The sequence below is a fragment of the Diadema antillarum genome, unplaced genomic scaffold (genome assembly GCF_040938485.1).
Source record: "Diadema antillarum isolate AM-2024a unplaced genomic scaffold, OU_Dant_1.0 seq00000876_RagTag, whole genome shotgun sequence".
Lineage (NCBI taxonomy): Eukaryota > Metazoa > Echinodermata > Echinoidea > Diadematoida > Diadematidae > Diadema > Diadema antillarum.
In genome coordinates, this window is record NW_027271740.1 from 910,693 (window position 1) to 936,050 (window position 25,358).

General features: G+C 36.7%; 1 protein-coding gene across 1 annotated transcript in view; it reads right to left on the reverse strand.

Annotated features, from left to right (window-relative positions):
• Positions 1–25,358, reverse strand: part of LOC139740734 (uncharacterized) — a 94,647-nt gene that overhangs the window by 14,817 nt on the left and 54,472 nt on the right. The window contains exons 13-14 of the mRNA XM_071651302.1: positions 19,488–19,645; positions 13,238–13,378 (exon numbers count right to left, since the gene is read on the reverse strand). Coding sequence (XP_071507403.1) covers positions 13,238–13,378; positions 19,488–19,645 — 299 coding nt within the window. The remainder of the gene's footprint in view (positions 1–13,237; positions 13,379–19,487; positions 19,646–25,358) is intronic.

Genomic DNA, 25,358 nt, shown 5'->3' on the forward strand with positions numbered 1-25,358 from the left:
CTGAATCATGAGGAAATTTAACCTGATTTTGACAAATGAAATAACCTGCTCAATGCTTTAAGGCATATTTTGACAAATCTCAATTTGTGTGAAGTGGTATTTTCTTCAGAGATATCAGAAATAAGGGGAATAGTACAGGAAGGCACATTTAAACATGCCGTTAAGTAGGCAATATGAATGGGGTTGGATACAATCGCATAACCACAAAGAGAAAAATGTGCTTCTTTCTAACAGAAGAAACTGATTATTCTTAATTCCATTATAGAATTTATTTTAAAGTATGTTATAAATTCAAACCAAGCTACCAGTGGGGCAGCTAGGGACTGATGGATCCTAAAGCTGGTGACTAATGAAAGAGGATCACATGGCTGCCTATAATCAAGCAGTCCCTCTGTTATTCCAGTTATCACCAGTTCTCAACCCATTAGTCAGTGCAAGGGGCTTTTACCAAATCTTTAACAAATCTCCATAACTTGAGTCATTTGTAGATAGTGGAGGAGGCATAGCTACCAGATTTACCATTATGCAAATTCATGACCTAAATCCATACAGAGATATGTATACCTTAAAAACTGGAATCCTCAGCCCTATTCTTAAACAAACAAACAAACAAACAAACAAACAAAAACTATACCACATCAATGATAGCACATGCGCTAGTATAGAGATGAAACAATTTCTGTTTGATAGTGTTTCAGAAGGTGGTAGATTTTGAGAAAAGGAGAATATATCCTGTCCTAGGTACTGATTCCCTTCATCTTTCAACAAACCTACATACTTTTCTTTTTCACCAGCAAGTACTTCAAACTAAGAAGAAAAAAAAAAGTAAAAATGCAAATTGTGAATCCTCATACAAAGGACAGGACCTAACAGAGTCCACTGCAACATTTTGGTTGTATGACATTCCTGAGACATAGGTCAAGAGAGCAGACTTCAAACTTAGCTAGGAAAAAAATGATATGACTTGATGGGTTTTGACATGTTTGCAACCTGCAAGGGGAGGGTGTGTACTTGTGCTTTCAAAACAAATGAAATGTAGAGAGAGAATCACAAGTTGTAATCCCAGTTATAATCCCAAACTTACTGACTGCAGGGTAAAGTCTCTGATACTGCAATCGGTTTTCATGAAAGGTTATCACCAAGTTTATAAACTCTTTCGACAAGCTGGAAAAATCTGAACTGACACACCAACATTAAATGTGAGACTGTATTTCCACCAGTTATTTAATTCATTCAGCAACTACTTGGTGTTCACTGCATGCTTTCTGTACAGACTCTGCATCAAGCCAGTACGGCTGTCACATGGAGGGATGATAAATGCTTCCCATGGGATAGGGCAGGGCTCTCACCAAGCTCAAATGGGACAACTATAATTATGATATTTATCATGGCTCCCCCAAATTGACACAACTGTTATTCCCAGTTCCTGACCAATCAGCAGTAGAAAATTAGCCAGTCAAGCAGCATTGCCAAACATGTCACTGCCATCTCCCAGGCACAAAACTCATTCCCACAGGACCAGTAAATCTCTCCAAGACACATTCAGTTATTCTTCTGACAATCGCAGAAACATGAAAACAAATGAAAGTTATCATGAATCTTTTTATGTATGCATTCCATGCATTACATTTTGATTTTAGTGATTTAACCATCTGTGATGAAAAAACAACAACAAACCGAATCAAAGGACAGAGAGAAATGATGAGGGAGCTAAGATGAGAGAGAGATATACTGTGCACAGGGCTAGTAGAAGACAGAACTATGGGAAATGTGCATGTTACAGAAAAGACAAGAAAGCAAGCAAACCAAGACAAGATTTGTTTGCATAAGATACCAGATTTATACATCTATTCATTCAGCAGTGCAATGAATGAACGGAATTTTTCAAACTATAAGTTTTTTTATTACTCCACCCATACTCCAAACATACCTGTGTGACTCCTTGACACTAAACTACATGGAAAGCCAAGATGTACATCAGTGGAGGTGATACTGTGAAACCAGAAATGTGTGCGTACATTTTAATTCCCATAATTTCACAAGAGCCAAGATTCACGAAATTAAAATGCACGCAAAAGTTCTTGTCTACATGGATGCATTAAATACCAGAAGCAATTTGTGAAAAGTTTGTGCCGCAAAAAATGCCGTTGGCTCCAATTCGCCAAAATTTCATGCTGCGAAAATATCTTGCTTGACAGTATTAAGGTATGTGTGTGTTAGAGACCGAGGGAGGGAGTATTCATCAGACATGATAGAGCAAGACTTGATCATCAGACATGTGATATGATCCCTCACTGCCCCTCGTCTCCTGGGGACCTGGAGACAGTTCTTTCATCCTCTTATTAATACAGGAAGTCATAATTTGAGGTTCAGCAAATTTAAAGCTAGTTGTTGTGATGAATTTTAATGTGGGTGTGATAAATTGGTGGTTTTCAAGTGAGATGCTGTTAGATCTACAGCCACTCTCATACAGTGCTTAGAGTGCAGTGCTGGAATTTGGACAACTCTCATGAGTTAAGTGCACTAAGCAGTACTGAGATTCTATACTAATTATCATATACTTGTTTTGCCTTACAGAATTAAGCAGTGTCGATGCAAACATACTGTATCAATTTCTACAGTAATCAAATTCAAACTTTGGTGGTCAAGGTTTTTCAAAGGGGAGGGGGAGCAAACACATTGGGACATTTTGTTGTTTTTGTTGCTGTTGTTGTTGTTGTTGTTGTTGTTGTATAGAAAGGTACAACTTTAGAAGCTTTTTCTACAGCCATTCCATCAGATTGTATTCTTTACGTAGTATGCTGTGAAGCTCTTGAGCAAACTTTTCACTAACTTACAGACAACTTCATCTGCAGCAAAAGGGAGTGCTGTGACTTGGAACATGACAGTAACTGAATGTTCATTGCATTACAGGTACCTCATTATTCTCAGGCCCCAAACAAAAGTCAGTATTGACTGACATTGATATCTATAAATTTTAAATTACTCATATCTTAGTCTGAATATCAGCTGATTTGCTTTGGTTCCAGTCTGATTGTTTATTTTGATTACAGTGAACTCTTGTCCAGTATATTTAAATACAGTTGTTATGACAACGATATGAATGCAAAATGATTTGACATCCCCAGTCCAGTAATTATCTTTTGTGCTTTCAACCATTTTCAGTACTAAGAATGAGCTCAGAGTCATTGAATGATCGATAGACCTCTTCTTTAAACTGCTGAATTGGAAGGGTCAGGAGACAAGTTTGTACCCCCCTCCCCCATTTCGGCATGGCCATGTGGGCATTACACCAAACCATGTACAATACAGCTATTAAACTCAGAGATATCAATGGTAACAAGTACACACACGCAAGGACACTCAGAAACAAAAAAGGTGATGAAAAATAATGACATACTACACTCATAGTTTGGGCAATTGCATCATGGAAACAAGCTTCATTCATTTGATCTGCAAAATAACCTATATCAGAATTCACAGTACTAGTACTTATCAAGTAACGATACCTCTGACCCTCTAATTAATGCCAAGAGATAGGCAGCAATAACTTCAATGCATTTTCGTTACATCATTTGAGTGAACGACACGTACATTAAGACAAATAGTGGAAAACACATTTTCTTCATACTGGTATTCTTTTTCATCATTTCTAATACAGCTACAATTTTTCAGACATGAATGATGGACAATGGACTTGTTACAGCCAAGATATGTCCTGATAAAGTTGTCTGTAATCCTGATTAAGCAGTAAAAAACAGTTTATGTTAAATTTTGTTGAACTTAAGCGATGTTCTTGGTAAATTGTTTCCTAATTATAGGGTGTCCACTATATAATTTCAACCTGAAATCGGCATGACTTGCATACAGCTTCACTTAATACACACCTGGATCAGCCTTAAAAAAAAACAACAAAAACAAACATGTATAGAACAAATTGCAATGTCAAAATACTGTAAAACATGATATATTCGCGGCATGAATTTTTCGCGAATTGGAGCCGATGGCCTTTTTTGCGGCATGAAATTTTCGCGAACTGCCATTGGCATTCAATGCATATAGCGTAGAAAAGAACTTTTGCGTGCATTTTAATTTCGCGAATCTTGGTGCTCGCGAAATTCGCGAAATTAAAATGCACACGAAAATTCCTCGCTTTACAGTAAGCATCGCACAGAGAAGTAGTCAGAAAAAAAGGAATGACATGGGAGTTACTCCTAGATGAAAGGTCACTTCTTTTTGCAGGCACCTCAAAAGCAGAATAAACTATTCACAGGAAAGGAGGTTAAATTGAGTTTTTGTCACTAACTGACCACTACACTTCCCAAGGCACAAATGATGCCCCTGGCTAACATCAAGAGGTTGATATTTTAATCTAGTCCAGCTTCCTCCTATAACCTTAATTCTAGTCATCCTCTTTTCCAGTGGGCCAACAAAACAGAGTGTTATGCTTCCCTTCAGTACCTGGGTTTTAAGCACTCTCTTCCTGCCTTGAACTTCAATGGCTGGGACTACACAACCACAGGAGACACCCAGGGGAGCCATTTTGGCCAACAGCCCTGGAGACAAACTATCATTACAATTTATAATTTTGTTCCTTGAATTGGAATGAGATTTTCCCCTCTTCTCTCAGCTGTCAGGAGCCTTACTAATCATAACTAGGGCTGAACTCGGGTGTGAAATTCCTCCTTGTTTTCAAGAATTTGTTTAATTTTTGTGGCAGTAATAATTTTGATTGGTGGAAATGAGCAATATTTGAGTGCACTTTTGACAGGACACCCAGAGGGGTGATAAAAAGACAGGCAGACTCATGTTTCAGAGTTACCGGACCTTAGCAACGTGCTTGCTTCTAATTACACGAAGGCTACGTGTGAAAACATGTGAACATTTACTGGCCTTTGTCTTCAGCACAGGAACAATGTCTGAAGGCAAGACCTGTATAGTTGAAATATGTCTGCTCTCTAGGGGGCAGCTGGCATTGCGTAAAGCTAAGGGCCTATGTTCTTCAACTTGGAGGCACGTCAAACTGAGAGGATGTTAAGGATAAACGCCGTAACAAAAAGTGCTACTGACACATAATGGAATATCATGAAAGGCTTCAGCATATTTCAAACATCAGAATGTATTTATTTGCTGGATAAGTCTGTATCTGAATGGCTCATTGTGTTGGTAAAGGGATAATATTCTCCTGCAGACAGACTTTTTGACAATTTCCTCAACGTTGCCCGTGAATAAGCAAACTAGCAGGAAGTAGTGCTGATCTACAGTAGATATGATGTAATTGACTCAAAGATGCTAAACCGTACAGATGAGAAAACTTAAACCATATTGTATCATCAATACTAGGGTAAAATCCAATATGTTCAACTATTTGAACACCAATTGGTACTTTGTAAACATGGATATACAATCACATGACTACTTTTCTCCTGAATGTATTGAATATGATAAATAGAAAACAATTAATGAAGAAATGGAAACTTTCTTTTGCTATCTTTATACTGCAATTTGTCTCTCTGCATCAGATCCATTATACATTGGAAATGAAGTCTATGCCTTCTTCTGTTGCTATACTTTGGATGGATATAAGACAAGGACTAAAACAACATTAATGTTGCAAAATCATTCTTTTTTTTCTGTCAAGCATACATAATTATGAAGGCCACTTCAAACATCATATTTCCTGATGTTATGCTTAATAACACAGGGATAATATCTAATGATTAAGAATTGTACAAATTTGATTAAAAAATAATTTGATTACAGATGTATTGCATTGTACCATGACTTGTTAAAACAGTGTATTTTGAGTCTAATTTTGCATCCTTTGACTCAGCATTATGAGATGAATAGTGAAGCCAACATACCATCTATTAAAAGAGGTAAGTTTAATTCAAGTTGCCAACCTCTCTTTAGGCCTGGTTTTACAGGGCTTTATAGATGGTTAATCTAATTTGGCTGCTTCTCCACATGAATGGATGAGACACCCAGCCAAGACAGAATAAGGGAATTTTTCACAGATTAGTGGCTCATACAAATTGGCAAAAAATAAAAAATAAAAAATGATAACTTCCTGAGAGGATCCTGTTGTTTGCCATCCATCATATTGTACACTATATATAGCCACATTTGGTTAAATTTCCATCTTTTTAGGTTGTCTTCCTCGTGTGATGAGTCTTATCTATATAACCTATCCTTCCATTGGTTGCTGCCTTAACATGGCTTGGATTGGTGTACACAGGTAGCTCCTCACACTCTGTGTCTCTTGGAGACAGAGAAGGATTATTCTTACCTTAGTAAGCATTGGAAGAGAATGATGACAGAACTGGTTGGCAAAATACCTTCATTCAACCTGTATTCATAATATTAAGGTTGTGATTGGGTCTTTTTGTTGTTGTTGTTGTTGAAACATAGTGCTATTTGAGAGACAGACTATCAACATTTTAGGCCCTTTGAGGCAGACATATTGCTGCTTTCTAAGTCCAGACCTCTTATTACTTGCTTCTGCCATGTCTTGGGATTGTGCCTCTTTCAATTAACAATATCCTTCATTCTTATTAGCCCCTGACACACTCTTACATCTCTCATTAATCAAAATTTTCACGTGTGATTGTATTTGAGATTTTAAACACAATATTTTGGATCTCAAAATTCAAAACAGGGAGAAAAGAAGAGATTCACCTAAACCTTTCTAAACCCAGAGTCTGGTGCAGTCAGTGAAAAACTATCCACTTGCCCTTGAATGTTTTATAAGCAGACACCATCAAAGGTTAGGAGTGTTTACAAGAAATATGCACATATTCCAGTGACAATAAATGAACTTCTGCACTACTACCTGTCTCATAAATTAAGATGAGACTCTAGAAATACATGAATACAACAGAGTCAGACAAAGCAGTTTTTTTTTGGTTTTGTTTTGTTTTTTAAACGAAAAAAAAATTTTGACTCCAGTTTGGCCAGTGATGTACAGGTCTGTACTATGAAGGACTAACCAAAATCTACACTAAATTTTCGCTTGTTTCCCAATACAGGCATTGCACATTACTAGGTTCATGGCACCTTTATATTCCTTTTATTTACTACTCCTTTGAGCACATCATTAATTATAAGTTTGTACTTGTTACTTGAAATGTGTGATGATAAAAAGATGCAATATATATGCTACGCCTTATATCTACAGCAAATGAAGAGTTCCTAGTTGCCATCACGTACTGTTAAACATTAGAATGAGTGAGATTGGTGTTTGCTACCTACAGGAACTAATTGATTGCTGACTGCACTGCCTGATGTACTGTATGACCTCCAGATTAGCATTCTTGTGCGTTCATTCACCAAGACGAGGAAACAGCATTATGTCTGAACTTCACCTGGTATTTGTGGGCATGGTAACCTGACTGAAGTTCAACCACACCTTTCTAAAAGAACAGCGACAGCCACCTAAAAGGTACGGCTTCTGAGTCATTCATACACGTATTTACAACTTCTGAGAACAGCATATCATCATTCTATTCTAAAACCTGGCACAGAGTTCATAGTGCGGCAATCTTGTCATTGAGCCTTTTCAAGGCAAAAAATACTGGGTAATAATCCTCATACAGGAAGCCAAGCGCGTGATCACACAGGTAAAATAATGAAGTATGAATACACTTATGAGAGCACTCTACCACATTGTAAGCATTTCACTTTTCTTCTATGTCTGAGTCCCTTATTTAGGTAGATTTTATTAGCTTATCTCAAAGCCCTGTGAAGAAAGAGGTTGACTTGCTACATGTCACACCGCAGACTACTTGCTCGAGGCACACACCCTCTTTAAGATTAAGATTAAGCTGATATTTTTTGGTACCACCTGATGACATACAGCAATACCGGGCAAACATGAAAGAAAACTTGATAATGAGTGTTTACCCGTTGAAGACAAGTACCGAGTATACTTGGGCAGGTATCTAAAAGGAAATGCATGTTATAGCAAAATCAGTTTGTCCTCAGCGAGTTAACATGAGTGAAGACAAAAGAAAATGGCTTCAGGACAACTAAATTATTGCTACATGTAGAGTAAAATACCCAATATGCGGCAGGGTGCCTATTTCTGGCAGGGGCACTTTTATTCATCAATGAAACAGCTAATGAACATCATGTGTGCTTAGTCCCACTTCAGAACACAAGCAGGAGTTACTCGCATGTATTATGGGAAGTGACACCTGATTTGGCCTTTTCATCAATGAATGAAATGGCCCTTGCCGCAAATAGACATCCTGTACAAAGCCTGCCGCAGACGGGGTGTTTTACTCTATATATCCTCTTTTATGAACAGATATATATGTCATCACAAGTCACATAAAACAATGTTTGCATTGGTACTTCATTTTGATGCATACTGCCTTTAGCTATGGTCAATTTTGTATCATCAACTGGCTCTACTGCAAGTTGACCTGTCAATATGATGAATTATAGTATAAAAGAATCTTGTGTTTACTTTCGCAAATATCTTCTGATATAATACTTCATAACATAACTATTCTAGAGGGTGTAGGATTGCATTTTGCGCGACAATGTGTTGACATATTTGCAACTTCTCTCTTTCAAGTTTCAGGCAAAAAGAAAATTCCGAGAAATTACTTTTATTTATTTGTTGTTGTTGTTGTTGTTGTCCATATTAGTGTTTGTTTGGATGACATCAGATTTCCAAATGGAATATATTCCACTGTCATAGTTTCCTGTTTCCACCCTTCTCATTTTATCCAATATTCTAAGTCCAGGGTGTGACTGATCTCAGCCATGCATTCTCCATACCAGGAGCACAATTCTACTTTCCTGACTAACTTCCTGGAAAGGGAACATACAAACATAACTTCCGATGTGACGTGTGATCCGTTTCAACAACTTCAGACTATATTAGGTGTGTAAATTGACAAACAAGTCCATGTATCTTGGACGGACCAACCCAGTAAGGCCTGAAAGCCCAAATTGGTTGCATCCTGATTTGGAAAGAGTTTGTAGACACAGCAACCACAAACAACCAAAGTATAACCACAATCACACAGCAACTGAGACCACATGAAGCAAACCACAATAACAGTGGCTGGAGCAATACTGTTTCTATTGTATGCAATACTTGGTGAAGATTCAATGCATCAGCTGCCAACTCCAACCATGTGACTTGTCAACACACAGGCAACATTCAAGCCTCATGTGACCAGTATGGTAGCAATGGTGTTGTGGTACAGCCATTAGCAAGGAATAGACGTAGCTAGTCTCATGTATGTCCCATGGAGGATCAACATTGTCTTTGTTTTCATTTAAACTTATTAAAGTCATTTGGCCTTGGTATATCACTGGTAACTAGAAAAGACCTCTGCCAAGCAGCTTATATCCACCCATATGACACACATGCTGCAAATCACCCAACTTCCCAATGATAGCTAAAAAAGAAAGAGAGAAAAAACTAAGAAGTGTCTACCTCATCAGCTTCCTACTGCATGACTCCTCGAGCAGAGCAGAGAGTACGCGTATGCTAACTTCAAATGCACACAGCTTGAACTACAAAGTTCATTGACATTATTTGCCAAAATATCAAAAATCTGCTAAAAATTCATAAAAATCCCTCGATCACTACCAAAACTTTTCAATCTGTTCCTTGTGTCATTATCAACTTTTCCTGTAAGTTTTATCTATGTCGGTTCTAAACTTTTTGAGTTATTTGCAAACAGACAATCCAATGCTGACAAAAATATTTAGCTCCTTCCTTGACAGAGGCAAAAATATAAAAGCTACAACTGTATTATTCAGAGTTATCTCATCAAAATAATTGAAAAATCTGCATGTTGCTAGTAAATGAACTGCAAGTTGTAGCTAATGTAGAATGCAATAAAAAAGTCCACATTTTAGTATGAACCTTTCTTGTTTGCAGTAAAAGGAGACTAGTGAGATGAGCAAGTCTGAAGTTGACCAATGTGGACTAAGGGGTGAGCTAAATAACCCTTCATGAGTGCATTTACACCTCCTGTCTTGGGTCATTGCACCATCAATTCTATGCCATGAGGGGCCCATAGCCTAGCAGGCAGGAACCGCTCTCTACTTCCCATCCTATCTCTGAAACCTCTGGACTCTATCAACACTGTCTGTTACTGTCTCTTACTCTTTTCTACCCAGCATCAAGATTCACTTCTCCCTGCCTTCCTTCCTATGCTTGGCTCTCAACCAAACTTTCATACCCTGGTAGTTTAGTTTGTGCATCAATTTTTCCATAGATAGCAACTACAGTCACTCTGGCTCTCTCAGAGCATAAACAAGCATGTAATGAATAAAAGACTAACTTACACACACACATACACACACACCATTTATGGGATGCACACAATATCTCTTAAAAAGAGAATTCAATGGTAAACACCCGCTTACATTTTTAAATTCAAAGAAATATCAAACACTACTTCAAAACATTTTGTAATAATCATGTAAAGAATAAATAGCCATAATGTTGATAAAATCTTGAAACTCACAAAAAATGGTTCATTTCATAATACAGACTATTGTCCAAACAAAATGTACCTTACATATTAATCAAACTTCCTTGAAAACTGACAGCATGTCTTTAGCTGACTAAAGCTGATGGAAGATGACGTGGATAACACCCTGAGGGATTCTGACCACAACTTGATAGACCAACCACTGCAGGGATTCAGTGTGAAGTGACTTTGGACTCTGGTCTTTGGAATCCCTCTCTACTCATTCTGCCTTCTCATGATGATAATAAAGAGTGAAGGGTGGAGGAAGGAATGTTCAGTCACTTCCACTGACCTCCTTCTTACTTCTTTCTCCTCCCGCTATTAAACTGCTCCATACAGATAACTCCTTCATGCAGATAACTCCTCAACACAGATTACCAACATGTACGTAAGTCCCTCAATTCCAAGCCTATTGGCCTCACGGGCGAGACAGCTGGTTCTATTTATGAATGATTGTCTTTAATTCTATATTGCTTGGAAGGAAATTGGCTGAGGAAAACAAAGGAAAAATATAATCTGCTCAAAGTCAATGGTCTGAAGATTTCATCTACTACTGTCACACTCTGAAAACACATACCATTACTTCGTGTGAATCATTTCTGATAAGTGACAGAAAATATTTTTGTCAAAATCTTCTCCTACTTATGATGCATATCAGCAGATGTCACTCACAAGTCTAAAATAAAACCAGATGAAGTTTGTCTCATAAAAAAAAAACACCATAAATATTGCACTTTCAAATTTATATTGGCTGTTGACACATGCATCCGTCATGGGTGACTTCATATTCAATGTAGTTAGAAAGTTATTCATTAGTTCAATACATTATTCACAAAACTCACAGAATGCTCTTTGTAAATTGATATAAACCACATGCAAGCAGCCCCTTTTGTGACCTAAGCTAAGCTTTGGGGGCATTGGGAATTTATATGAAGTGACTTGGGACTCTAAGTTGTGCATACATGAACTTTAATTTTGACTACATCAGTCTTAAAGTAAAACAAACACAATGTAACAAACAAGAACAATTGGCTACTCCAAAATATCTGAGTTAGCCCAACTAGCCCAAAAAGAATTATATTCAGGTACAATTTTGCATATCTTGAGAGAGGAAATAGATATGGATGAATTGATTAATAGTTGACAATTTGTGTGTGATATGATACATGTATTTTGTGTTGTGTTTGTGATGTGAATTTCGACATTATTTTGTATCTCATGTACATGTTTTAACCTGCCATTTGTTTTGAATGAAATGGCTGACATTTTTTTTTTTATGTTCTACTTACATTGCCTTGAACTTGAAAAAAGTCATGATTAAACATAATTATCATCATTTTTTAAACAAAACATTGGAAATTTTTGATGTTGCATGATTATTAGGAGAGATTGGCAGATAAAATCAGACAACATACAAAAAGAGAAACTTATGTACATTCAAATGAAATACTCTCAATATATTGGTCTCTATTCTGTAAATTCTGATGTGCGGGTATCTGTGTGATCATTGTTGTACAAGTTTGCTGCAGTGTACTAACTACTGACATGACTTTAGCAGCGATTTGTTTTTGTTTTAACCAGCTGCCAAAGAAAGAGAGCAAGAATGAGAGGGAGGGTAGAAGGATGTCATTAATACATAACACATGTCAGTCTCCATCATGGACTCTGACATCATCAATCATATCTCCTTTTGACACAACACATGATCTTTTTCCCACTGCACACAACTGCTTATTTCTGACTGACTGTACGCAAATATTCCTTTTCTTATGGTACACACATTGTACCTTTGTCTGATCATGCTCACAAAGTTCCTTTTGGTCAATCATGATTTTTTTTTTTAAAATCTGACTTTAAGCATTTATGAGTTGATAGCAGTAAGAGATATGTTATTAGGGTTTGCACCTTTTAAAAAAAGTTGCCAGAGTATCAATTACATCAGCATCAAATACTTTTATACTATTTACTAAGCAGATAGTCCATTGTATCACACTGTAAGTCTCTACTAGACTTGCATCCTATTTCAGCTCCTGATATTACTTACGAATATTCACTGTCATTTGATGAGTGTACAACCTGTTTCCATCATGCAGCAGTCAATTTTAGTCGTTGTCTTGTTACCATGATAACTCACTCTGTGCAGAGTCTAAGCTACCATAAAGATTGTTTTGGTTTTTTTCTTTTAAACTATGTAATATGCAGACATACATCAGTAAACATTACTTCTCTCTACCACTAATTTTACAATGTACACTCAAGTTTGACCAAACTGTCTGATCTTTGTCGCCTGTTTCATCTCTCAAAAATTTATCATTATTATTATTATTAATGGTATCTTTATTCAACAAATCATTGATCGCAGCCAGAGGCTGAATTACAAATGATTTTACAAAAATGAAAAATATACATGCATAGTATTACATAAATATACAAATGTAAAATTACAAAATCAAAATAACACGCAGGCTCACACAAAACAAGAACAATTCAAACAAGAAAGAAACTCGCAGGTACTGCATACACAAAGAATATATGATTTTATGGCAATGGCACTGAAGACAAAATCTTTATTTTATGTGTGAGTGGAAATCTCTAAACTAAAACACTCAATGTTTCATTGCCAATACTAGATTTGGTAATACTGTTTATTTCATCAAGTTCTGCAACCCAAGGCATGTATTAGTCATTACCAGATGAGATGATGCGCGTCACACACAAACTAATCTTCCTCTTACCTGTCAAAGGAGCCACTGACAATGACCTGACTCTGTAGATCCAGACATGTCACAGCATGAGAGTGATGCTCAATGATGTGAAGACACTGAAAGCTTTCCATACACCATATCCTAATGGTGCTATCATGTGATCCAGTCACACTACACATGGATGAGATATAAAACAAAGATCATGAATACTAAAACAGCCATCCCATAAAGTGAAAGTGTATCAGACATCTTTATGATCAATTAAGATTCAGTGAAGAATAATCATCTTAAAGGGAAGGTAAACCCAAAGAGCAATGTGGATTAAGTGAAAGCAGCAACATCATCAGAACACATCAGTGAAAGTTTGAGGAAAATCGGACGAACGATGCAAAAGTTATGAATTTTTTAAGTTTTGGTGTTCGAACCGCTGGATGAGGAGACTACTAAAGGATATGACGTATGAGTGGACAACAATACAAAGAAAATATAAAGGAAATTCGACAAAAATTCACTTTTCTAGAATTATGAAAGAGCAGTGGACCAACCTCTTTCAGAAAGCAGGGGGAATAATTGCTACCCTTAACATTATGTCAATATCAAGTTGATGGAATTTGTAATTTTTATGACAAATTGATTTTTGTAGAATTTTTTTAATATTTTCTTGGTATTGTTGTCCACTCATACGTCATAACCTCTAGTAGTCTCCTCATCCAGCCGTTCCAACACCAAAACTTAAAAAATTCATAACTTTTGCATCGATTGTCCGATTTTCTTCAAATTTTCAATGATGTGCTTTACTAATGTTGCTGCTTTCACTCAATCCACATTGCTCTTGGGGTTTATCTTCCCTTTAAAGCGTGCAATCTACTTCATAAGAATGTAAGTGTAGTTTTCAGTACGATAGGCATATGTCGCAGTGCAAATCTAATACTCTATCAAGAATGTCCTGGCTTTCTTAAATAAAGCAGGGCTTGTTGTTACTTAAGTGCTCATGTTCTCATTAAGTGTGATAAGGATATCATTTATACACACAGGTTAATCTTACAAGCTCACAGACTTGCTTCCTTCTGCAATGAAAACCAAGTTGTCCTGGAAACTACATGTACATACTTGAGATGAATGGATATGACAGTAAAGAATAACTTTACCATGTTATTTTTCCTTTGAGTATCTTTGTTTAATGGTAGGGCTACATTATGTAACTTCCAGGGCACTACCTTGCACAAATCTTCCATTAAAAAGCACCCCCTAACTCTCAATGTTACCTCTCTTTTATCCTTTCCCCCTTTCCCTGCCCCACCCCTTGCTACCATCACTTTCTGTGTCATCGCAGCCTGGGAAATTTACTCCACCATGGGTGTATGACCTTGTAGAACACCTTCACCTGATACTTAAAGCAAGAATTCTTCTTGTCCTCATCACTCACTTCAGGTAACTAGCATCAAATATTTCACAAAATGACATATCCAATTTTGTAAAAAGAATGTATTTATATGCATTCTGTATCAAATCTCACATCTGGCCCATCTGATGTCCATGAAGCAACACATTAGAATTTAGTAGATCACATGCATTGTGCAATTTAGACAAATTAGAATGTTATTATTTGGAAAAAGGTCTTGCAAATGTACATGTATCTCAAAATTATCTCACAAGAGGAACAATCAGTTAAGAAATAAAATGTGATGAATGCAGAAAGCAGAAAGTACATTGTATGTTTTTTCAAATGGGAAGTGAAAACAAACTAACAAGAGTTTTGAAATTAGACTAAAGATCAGTGGTTGTTACCTTAGAAACAGCTTCCTGAGCTTCTATTATTTTTTATCATCATGGATACTGCTACAATATCTCAAGAGTTATCTGTCTTAAAACACAGCAAATGCTTGAGAAAACTTACATGAAGATGAATGATCAAAGAACATTACCACTAAGAATTCGGTTTAAATCAACAATCTGCTCTCATATTAACATATTGTCATACAAAAAAGAAGGTGGTGTATATTCATGTATTGAGTGGCAGCAGTGGCACATATGCACTAGGAAGGTTATAAGAACATCCAAGGCAGGAGCTTTCATTTCAAAATGAGATTAAAATCTGTAATGGTGCTTTAAGAAGGTGAGGAAAAAGTGGGAGAAGTAGGAGCACACTGGAGTGCCTGGGGCCAGAAAAAAACATCCTAGTCAGGCTTTTCTCTGGACTCCTTTCAAGCCAGCACACTGGCATGGTGTAGGTAGCACACCACTACCGTCTGCAGTCATTCAGCTCACACCATCTGTTGACGTAGCATCGGATCTTGAACTTCGTAAGACAAGCTCACAAAAAGAAAAATAGCCCACGGGGATGAAACTGATGCACAAATGTTTTCACAATGTTGCAGTTTGCACTGCTCTCTGCTTGGGATGTGTAGAAGGGAAAAGGTGCAGTGGAAAATCACTCACGTGTGTAGAATAAGCCATATCAAGGAAGCATTTCACTCAATACTAACTCCTACATTCATTTTTGCGATATGATGGGGAGATGAGTGGGTAAGGGGGCTTACATAAAATTTACAAAGTATACCCATTGTGTTAAGTAAAATATACACAACAAAAGATTTTGTCCAAGTTCAAGGTAACATAGCAATCCTTCATTGAGTATAAAGTTGTAAATATTGTACAAACAAGTGATGATAAGTGTCTAAATCATAATGCATTATCATACTCTCCTGAAACCTGAGGCATCAGGCATACATTAAGAACAAAATGTCTTACTTCAAATATTCCACCAGACATAACTGTGTTTAAGATTATATATGAAAATATGTGAATGTAAATAAATAAATGAATATAAACATATATACTAAAGAGGAATAGGAAAACATTTTTCTTTTTTTTTGTTGAAAGAAAAACATCATAAGAAATGTCAGTGTTTTATCACTTCTAGTATGCATTGTACATCATGATAATATTGAAGGTTAAGTATTTTGGCCACAAACAAGAGAATGTTGTGCAGATCATACATTTGTACACATGTGAATGTATCCATGACAACGTGAGTCTATCTTTTCACCCTTAATTCTGTAAGTATGGGGGAAGAAATACATATAAGCTAAATCAACTTTGATATGCATGAACAGAAATATTACCCTCAATAAGATATGATATATTGGGTATAATCTTTTGTTCGGTGGTGGCGGGGGGGGGGGGGGGAGGGATCACATACAACCAAAGAAAGCCTGTTTTTCTACTTAATGTGCCATCCTATGTCTTCTTGGAAATACAGAGGGAGGGGCAAACTGAAATTCAGTGAGAAGTAGTCCTTTGGGGCACAGCATCAAGACCTCTCAGCCTGCACCTGTTATATGTTTTGGGGTAAGCATGCATCACGTGTTGGAGACTCTTGAAATTTGCTGATGAACGAGTCTGGTAAATGTCAAAGGACCTCAAGTCAGACAAATAAAAAGGAGTGAATTTGTGGTTTGCCTCTTATCATGAAGTGTTCTCAGAGTTGTAGTAAGGAGGATATTGGATAGGTGACTTACAGTGAAGTCTTTTCCTTATTCTGTTTCCCTCAACTAGCTTGATCACACTTATCAGTGAAGTGAATAGACAATAAGTCTAAAAGGTGCGCAGGAAAAATGACTTTTCACTGACTTTCACTTGCCTTCAGCCATCCGACGTACAACTGTATGCTGACTCAGATTCATGACTGAAAAAATTGTTGCTTACATACAATATAATGTACTTCTTGATAGGGAAGCATGTGTATGTGAGTGTATGTTTGTGCATTATATTTTTGCAGAGATTTCATTGAAGCCTTCTGATATCCAACTATGTTTGGACTAGCAGAAAATATTAAGGGTACATTTCTGAAATATCTGCCATGATATACATTTATCCAGTTACATGTATGCTATGCATGACATGATAATTGCTATAGTGCTCATTAGGTTACATAGTTTATGTTTTAGGTTTGCGTCCAGTTGTTCACTGAAGAGATTTCAATGAGAGGCGTAAAGACAAATAATTCTATCCTGCACACTACACTATTTGCAAAGCACATGTTCACGACATAAATGTCATTATTGAAGTCTAGTAGAAGCACAGCTTAAAGAATGCATGATATTGATAAAAGTGCTTAAAGGAAGCAAAGGAAAAAAGTAAAATCTCATCGATACCCAGCATGCAAAATCACAGAATTTACACTGATTGAAGAGAGAGAGATAGGTGTGGAGACCTCAGTGGGGGCAATGTGCGGGAACCATGAACACACTTGAGATATGGTGGGAAATGAAAGCTGACATAACTGGGCCAGTCCTGGTTTCATAAGCTCCTCAGTAGCTCTCTCACAGACTCAGTGAGTTACAGTAATGCTGAGTCCCGCCCCTGTCATTATCAGCATCATTGGAGAGTGGAGACAAAGTTTGGCTTAAATCCAGTCATTAATCGGTTAGCAAAGTAGAAAAGGACCCTGCACTAGGCGACAAGAAACAGAGCAGCGACACTTCAAATTGAGAGCCTCAAAATGCCCCTACACGTTAAGGTTCTTCCACAGCAACAAGCAGGTGTGGGACTAAAGCAACACCAGATACTTACCTTCGACCACTAATCAGATAATCTACATGGAGTCAAACTGCTCTAACATAAATGCCTCTGCTTTCTGGTCTTCTTCAGTGACCAGACATTTTTTTTTAACCCTACTCTTTGTTTGATCTTAACCAGATGAAAGCTGTGTCTTCAAACTGTACTTTGTTCATTTAGTGGACTGAAGGGGACTTGGTTCTTGTCAATTGGTGATTGTGAGACAAATAGGAAACATGTGAAATTGGGTCACGAGTCAGGAAGACTGGTAATTATCATTATTGTTGAGATCAATTCTACCTAACAAAGCAGCTCTGGTAACTCCCTTCCATCTTAATGAACTGTAGTTTAGAATATACAACCATGAATTTACAGGGATTGCCTGAACTTTCTTTGTAATAATGTTATTGCACAAGTCCTAGATACACTGTTTGTATTGAAAATTACTCTGAAAAAGAGAAATTGATGTATTGGATCAGTGGCTAATGTGCTATAGGGACTGGAATATGGAAAGTGTTTAAGTAGGAACTGTGGAATTTGGCAAATGTAATCAATAATTCTATTATAACTTTAACATAACTCTATTATGTTGATAAGAGTTTTAATTTAAGAGATTACTCATGAGTAAATTGTTACCTCAGCAATCTATATGTTACCTTAAAGCAACATCTGTAACAAATGTAATGCATACTGATTTGGAGATGAAAATAATTATAGGTACATTCCTAAGATCTCATTCTGATGTCCCCATACACTTCTCAAAGGATGAGCATCTCATAGCAGCATCAATTAGCAATTACCATTCACTTCATCTTTTAAATGGTGTGATCCATTTGCTTCAATTTCCTTTTTCTGAAAGACTAGTTTTTCTTTAGACAGTTGTACATATGTTATTGGTTGAGGTATGGAACTTGATGTGTGAAAAATTCATTGTATTCTTTTCTTTTTGTATTCATCATAATATGTCTATTCCACATATCACATACTTTCTCCACATATTGCCCTTCAAATCGATATAGTTACATGTGGGGGGAATCTTGTTGACATGGAGAAGCCAAATGCGGCTGTTTCCTAAGACATGACATCAGGCCATTTATACATATTGTCTGCATGGCTGAATCTTCAAAAAGTTTTAAGCGCTATCTTCAGAGAGGGGATAGTAATCTAGGAATACTGTTTGAGAACTAGACTTCTTGCATTACTTTGTTCCTCAGTACACAAAACAGTAAGGTTAAATGCTCTTTATATCACTTCTTCAGCACTATGAACTATCCAGTAAGCTTCACTTTTTGGGAATCTTGATACTTGCTATTTTAGGCAAAATATTGAGTATACCAATTTAATTGACAAAAGCATCGGTTTGTCATCATTTTGCCAATTAATGTGGCTAAGAACTACATCTGTCTTGTCTCATAAATGTTATTGATACAGAGATATCAGAGGGGTAGAGCCTCGATGCAAGCATGTGCTGAAAAAAATTTCCTTTAAGATAAATTTATTACATTTTTTTAATCAGTTTTTATTATGAAAAGTTTTTTTGATTTCCAATTGTGTAAAGATGAATTGGATACCATAAAGGATTAGAGGAATCTAACAGGCTGAATGTTACCTTTAACAGTCCTGGCTACCTATTGTTCTGTTCTAAAGCATAGAAATGGCAATAAATCATGGATTGACAGTGAGGCTCATCATACAAAGGGCAAGGAGAATGCAAACTTACAGGTGGCAGTTATTGAATTGCAGACAAGACACCACACCCATGTGACCACTCAGTTCCGCCAGCAGCTCAAACTTCACAGCGTCCCACACCTTTACAGACATGTCCCAAGATCCTGAGATGATGTGTGTTTCATCAAACTGTAGACACCTCACGCCACCCTGGGCCAGCCACAGACAAGAGAGAGAAGAGAGAGAGAGAATGGTAAAAACTCACTATGTATTGCCATCATCCAAATAATACGAAAGTTTCATGATTTCAGGTTAGTATTATTCCCTTTATGATGTGCCAGGCAATGGTCTTCACTTAAAACTTGTATCAATACTAGAATAATAGTGAAGACAGGTACTGTTCATAAATGCACTACATACATGCACCCAAACAATCAGATTAAATCAAGTAAAATAATAAAAGCAATGAAAACATGAATATAACAGAGAGACAAAGTAATGACATAACACAAATCATTAAATTACACAACATGATCTCTGGACTGTGAGATACATTGTTTGAATATAATCAAGCATTCTAATGAATTGTAATGAAATATCAAAATTTTCACACATGGAGTCCTTGATGGATCTTGAGATGCCCTCATCTCCTATAGTAATTCACAAAATTTACATGCTATGCTTTTCTTGTGAATTCCTCTTTTCCATATAGAGTTACAAAATGGGATTGTATTGCTTACTTGTTTATTTATCTAAAAACCAAAGTTGATATTATCATAATATTGTATCCCTGTTTTGTTGACACTTATGTGATTCAATGTTTCTTACAATATTATGTACTCATGTAAGCTTTGTGTATATTACTTTGCATTACTTTATATGGAAATAAAATAATTTGAAATGAATTGAATTTGAATGTCAAATACCATTTTCTAGATTGTGGCTATGCCTGTGTTAACAAATTGAATACTACAAATATAAATATATCAGTGAATTGTTTCTTTGATAGGGGTGATGGTTGAACAACAGCTTCTAACATCAAGAAGAAGTTCTATAAATGGTTTGATATCTCCCCTCCAAAAAAAAATGAAAAAAAAAAAAAACGAAAAAAAAAAACCAACAGGGATAGCAGGTGGCAATAACCCAATATTGGGAATAACACTGATGCCAATTAGTGGGATACAAATCTTGAGATTTGCATCCCAATCTAGATCTCTCGATTTTTGCCTGTATGGATAAAAATCTCACTAAACAGCATGATCAGCAGGGTGGTCCAAAATCCCAAGAAATCTTGTGAATTATTGCAAAATTTTGAGAAAAATCTTGGTAATTTGCACCATAGTGAGTGTGTGAATGCTGGAGCAAAAAACCTCGAGGTTTTTTATTCAGCCATTCAAACACACATCACAACAGCACACAAACATGAAGGCAAGGGTCATCATTTCGGCAGATTTTGCATATATGCGTTTTTTTCGTTAAGAAATTATCATGATCGGCAATTAGTGGGGTATTTCTGTCAATATGAGCGGACGCAAAAATCTCGGTACTTGGATCGCGATCAAAATCCTGCTATTTTGTCTGTGTGAATGACACTATTGTGGCTTGTTTCTCTGACAAATACATCTAGAGAGCCACACTCTCACCTCTCGTTCAAGGCCATTCACCCCGACTGAATAATAAGAACAGCCCCGCACAGTAGAACCATCTAATGTGTCATCATTGGAGTATTTTTCATTGGAAAGAGCCTGATGAAGTCAACTTGCGTGGAATATTGAGAAAAATAAGTATGTCAACCTCAAATTCCTTGTGGTACAAGCTTTGAGTTTTCTTTGTCCATCTTTAGAAGATCCATTTTATAATAAGATAAATTGTAGAATTGTCAACAATCCATATGTGAGTCACAAATAAATGATTTAATATTAAGTTTTCTGCAGCAATGTAATCTCCTTATTAAAAAAAAAAGAAAAAGGAGAAATAGGGCAATGCCTGGCAAGAGAATTTGACAATGAAGTCATCCATCATCAACTTGATGATTTGCACAATTTACCAAATTGACAGGAATTTCTTTCAGTCGCAAAGTATGAATAGATATTCGCACACCTTTATGTGGTAGTGATGGGGTGGTTTATACGAAGTTCTTTGAAAAGTATTATAATTCATACAAAGAGCATCCTGCTACTGTATCTTTTCTTTTGAACTGTTTACTTTCTATAAATCAAGTGATATTTTGTATGAAATTGTCACAATGCAAACACTTGGAAACACATGTGTCAATGCATTCCATCATTCTGACAAAGCAGGTCTTCCAGGTTGTCAAATGGTGATCTTCCAGTTGAAATCACAGGATTAAAAAAAAAACAACAACTAAAAAGGACCATCCCCTCCCACCACTAAATGAATGAATTGGTTAGAGACAAATAGGAGATATTTTCCAATTGTATGTCTGTGCATGCATGTTTTGTGTGAATCACCTAAGGTGTAATAATGTTGAATGCGTCAATGCTCTTGTTATGTAGGCTAGCCAAGTTCTAGGGACGTGATAGCATGTGGTGGGTCTCTGATACCTCAATCTGATAAGTCATTGACTCCATTATCTGAAAGGCTTTCTAACAGATCATTATCATCATCAATGAGATTCTGCATGAACTTTGGCTTTACAGGTTTATTGAAACATGTAAAACCACTGCAACCCAGCTTGAATTCATGTCACCTGTACAACTTCACCTCACACAGAGTGAAATGCTTCATTACGTTCAACTTGACTCATCTATAAAGTGATGCAACACATTGATAGGTGGGATAAATCATTGTGACAAGAGACTCTATACTCTCCTGCCAACAGAGGCAAAAGCTATGTATAACCTAAGGATAACCTACCTTTCACCTTCACCTGATGTAGCGCTAATGGACATATTTCAAACTGATGATAACCTCGAAAATATTTCAGGTGTGAGCGATGCTAAGAGAAGGTAACAGTACCTGGCAAATATCAATTCATGAGAACAACAACTTAGTGGGATTGACTTCAGATGACCTATTGGGGGAAATGTGTTTGAAATAAAGCAATTCTGTTCTACTCTTGGGCAAGCTGAATCATCATAAGATGCATAATTGACTTGGCTTTAGAGAAGAAAGATCACTGTCCTCTCACCAAACTGTTTTTGTTATCTCTCTCCAAAAATGTGCTTAGTCAAGTGCCCGGCTGTGCCTGAAACTAGCCACTTGCACTACTTCCAAGAAAATGGGTGAGGACACTCCTGCAATATGTTACCTCATTAACAGTGCTTCTGCTCCATGCAGTGATGAAATGTGTAAACGATGTTCATTGACCCCAGAACTGCTTTGATCTTTTCGTTATTCAAAATTGGTCTGTTTTTGTTTCTTGCTTTGCAATTTATGATGACTTATCATTAAAGTGTATCTCCAAAGGAAGATTAGTATGTTTACAGGACGTAGGGAAAGTAAAAGAGGTAATCTTAGCCTGGAATGACAAGTGTAAAAGCTCTTCCTAAAGAAGAAACTGAGAAGAGAATTGTTGCAATGAGCCAGAGCTGACAACTCAATGACTTCCTTTTTCATGGAAGCCACATTCAGCACGCTGTGAGCATTTCAATGGAAGTAAAATACATCAAGACACATACTGTACCTGGTTGTGCTTCCTAAAGATGTCCCTTGATAATACCAGTCTCATCCCTAAGACATCACTAAGACTTCAAATGGCTGATCTCTTTTATTTTCATGAAAGTATTCACTTTATGAATAGAGACATGACTGGTCATCAGCAAAAAGGAGCTAGACCTACACTCGTAAAGCAATGGTTTGGAATGTGAGGATGTGAGGAATGTTTGATATTTTACATTATACACCATACTTTACCTACTAAATACAGAACATTATTATGATAATTTCTCTTTAGGTCCTACATAATTTCCAATGTGTGAATTGTTTTGTCTGAACTGAAAATATTCAATGAGATGTACACATATAAACGATTAATTATCATTGTAAGCTTGAAGATATTTTTAATGCCTTTAATGTAAATGCACTGGTCTTAAAGGTCCTGTTTACTTTGGGAGCAGTGATTCAAAAAATGTTCAAGATATCACTTTTGATGCATATGTGTACATCAGTTGTATCACAAAACATTAAAGCCTAAAATATAAGGAGATATCACTATTTTTTGTCATTAAACCGTAACTGTAGACGGTTTAGTCTGAAAACATGTTTATTATAATCATTGTTCACATTTTGTATATTTAACAGTACTTAACATCAATTATACTGGTTCAAATTTTCACATTGGTCGTTTCTATCCCTAACTCACATTCTAGAACTATTTTAAAGCACTAATGCTGGGTTTTTGTTTCATCTGCAAATGGTAAATTATGCCTTTAGGTAATTTTCATATTTTAAACAAGGAAGTCAAATAGGTTTGGGTACTTTTAGCACTAAGTTCTTCTGTTCTCAGTTGGGCATAATGAAATTTTTCTCTTCAGATTTTGCGGGATAATATGTGAATTTAAAAAAAAAAAATCACAATGTCAATTCAAAGCCTGAACAGTATGCATTTTCACTATATGTACTGATCAACATTTAGGTCCAAATACACAAATCTTTCTAGACGCCTAAGTCAATACCTCCGTAAATACCCCCTTACAAATATTTTGTTTTCAAATGTTTAAAAAACTTACAGAGCTCAATCTAACACCCCACTTTACATGAATGTTATCTCAGCTACTTCACTTCTCCATTAGTCTCAGTGTACAAACTATGGGCCACTGATAGGCTTGTATCTGGAGGTGCAGTAAGCATCGGAAATAGATCATCAGGCAAATCTAATTTACTGCCATGTCAATTTCAGGCGGAAATGCATGGGTCCCAACTACATTTGGACAAATTGAACAACCAAGAGTCGACACTGACATGAATGAATTGCACAGTACACGTGCCCTGTTATACAAAGCCTTGACAGAGGTTGAGGCAGACTGAAAATAGATGTAGCCACCAGGAGCACCATGCCACAGCCAGCAGGGTCTAGAGGAATAGCAAGGGGACAGAGATCCCCCTCCATAGGCTCTGCCTTCTCTTTGTTTGTTTGTTTGTTTGTTGTCATTTTTAATCTTGAAAAAAAAGTGACCTCATTGATCATTGCCATAGACCAGGGAGAACCCTATCTTTGTCACAAACTACTATTCATATAAGCTTGTAAAAATTGGCTTTAAAAGTGTCTGAACATTCTACCGATTCTAATGTAATTGAAGACTAGCAAATATAATAGCTGGAGAGATGCACAGAACAGGAGTAAAGTACAGTATAATAATGGCAGAAGAGTGTGAGATGGAATTTTTTTCTTTCTTTCATCTCTCTCACCAGTCCTTCTCTTCCTCCACTCATTTTTTTCATTTCTTCCTACCTCCATCCATTTTATCCAACCCTCCATACCTTCTCCAATCTTGTCCATCCCTCCCCCTCCCAACTGACCATTAAGAGAGAGTCAGAAAAGGTCAGAACCTTGTTGTTGACCAGCCTTCGATCCTTCCACATCAAAAAGTAAACCTTGCTCCTCATTAGTGGAGAGACAAACTTGGAAGCCATTAGTTGAGAGAGGACAGTCCAAGGAGTGCAATGACTTCTTCCCAGTCACACTCAATCATGCTTTTATAGTTTGACTCCATCTTTTCTCTGCCCACCCAGACTGCACACACTATCAAATCATATCAAAAGATTAACATTTCTTTACTGCTCCATAAATTCAAGGCCTTCAATTCAACCTCCTGGTTTTTTTTTAACAAAACAAAAAATTCTAAATTGATCATTTCCATTGTGTTTGTTGTAAATGAATGTCCTCGTTGTAGTAATTACAGACCAGACTTGACAGTGCTGCCAAGCTTTACTTGGCTATGAGAGAGAAAGAGAAAAAAAG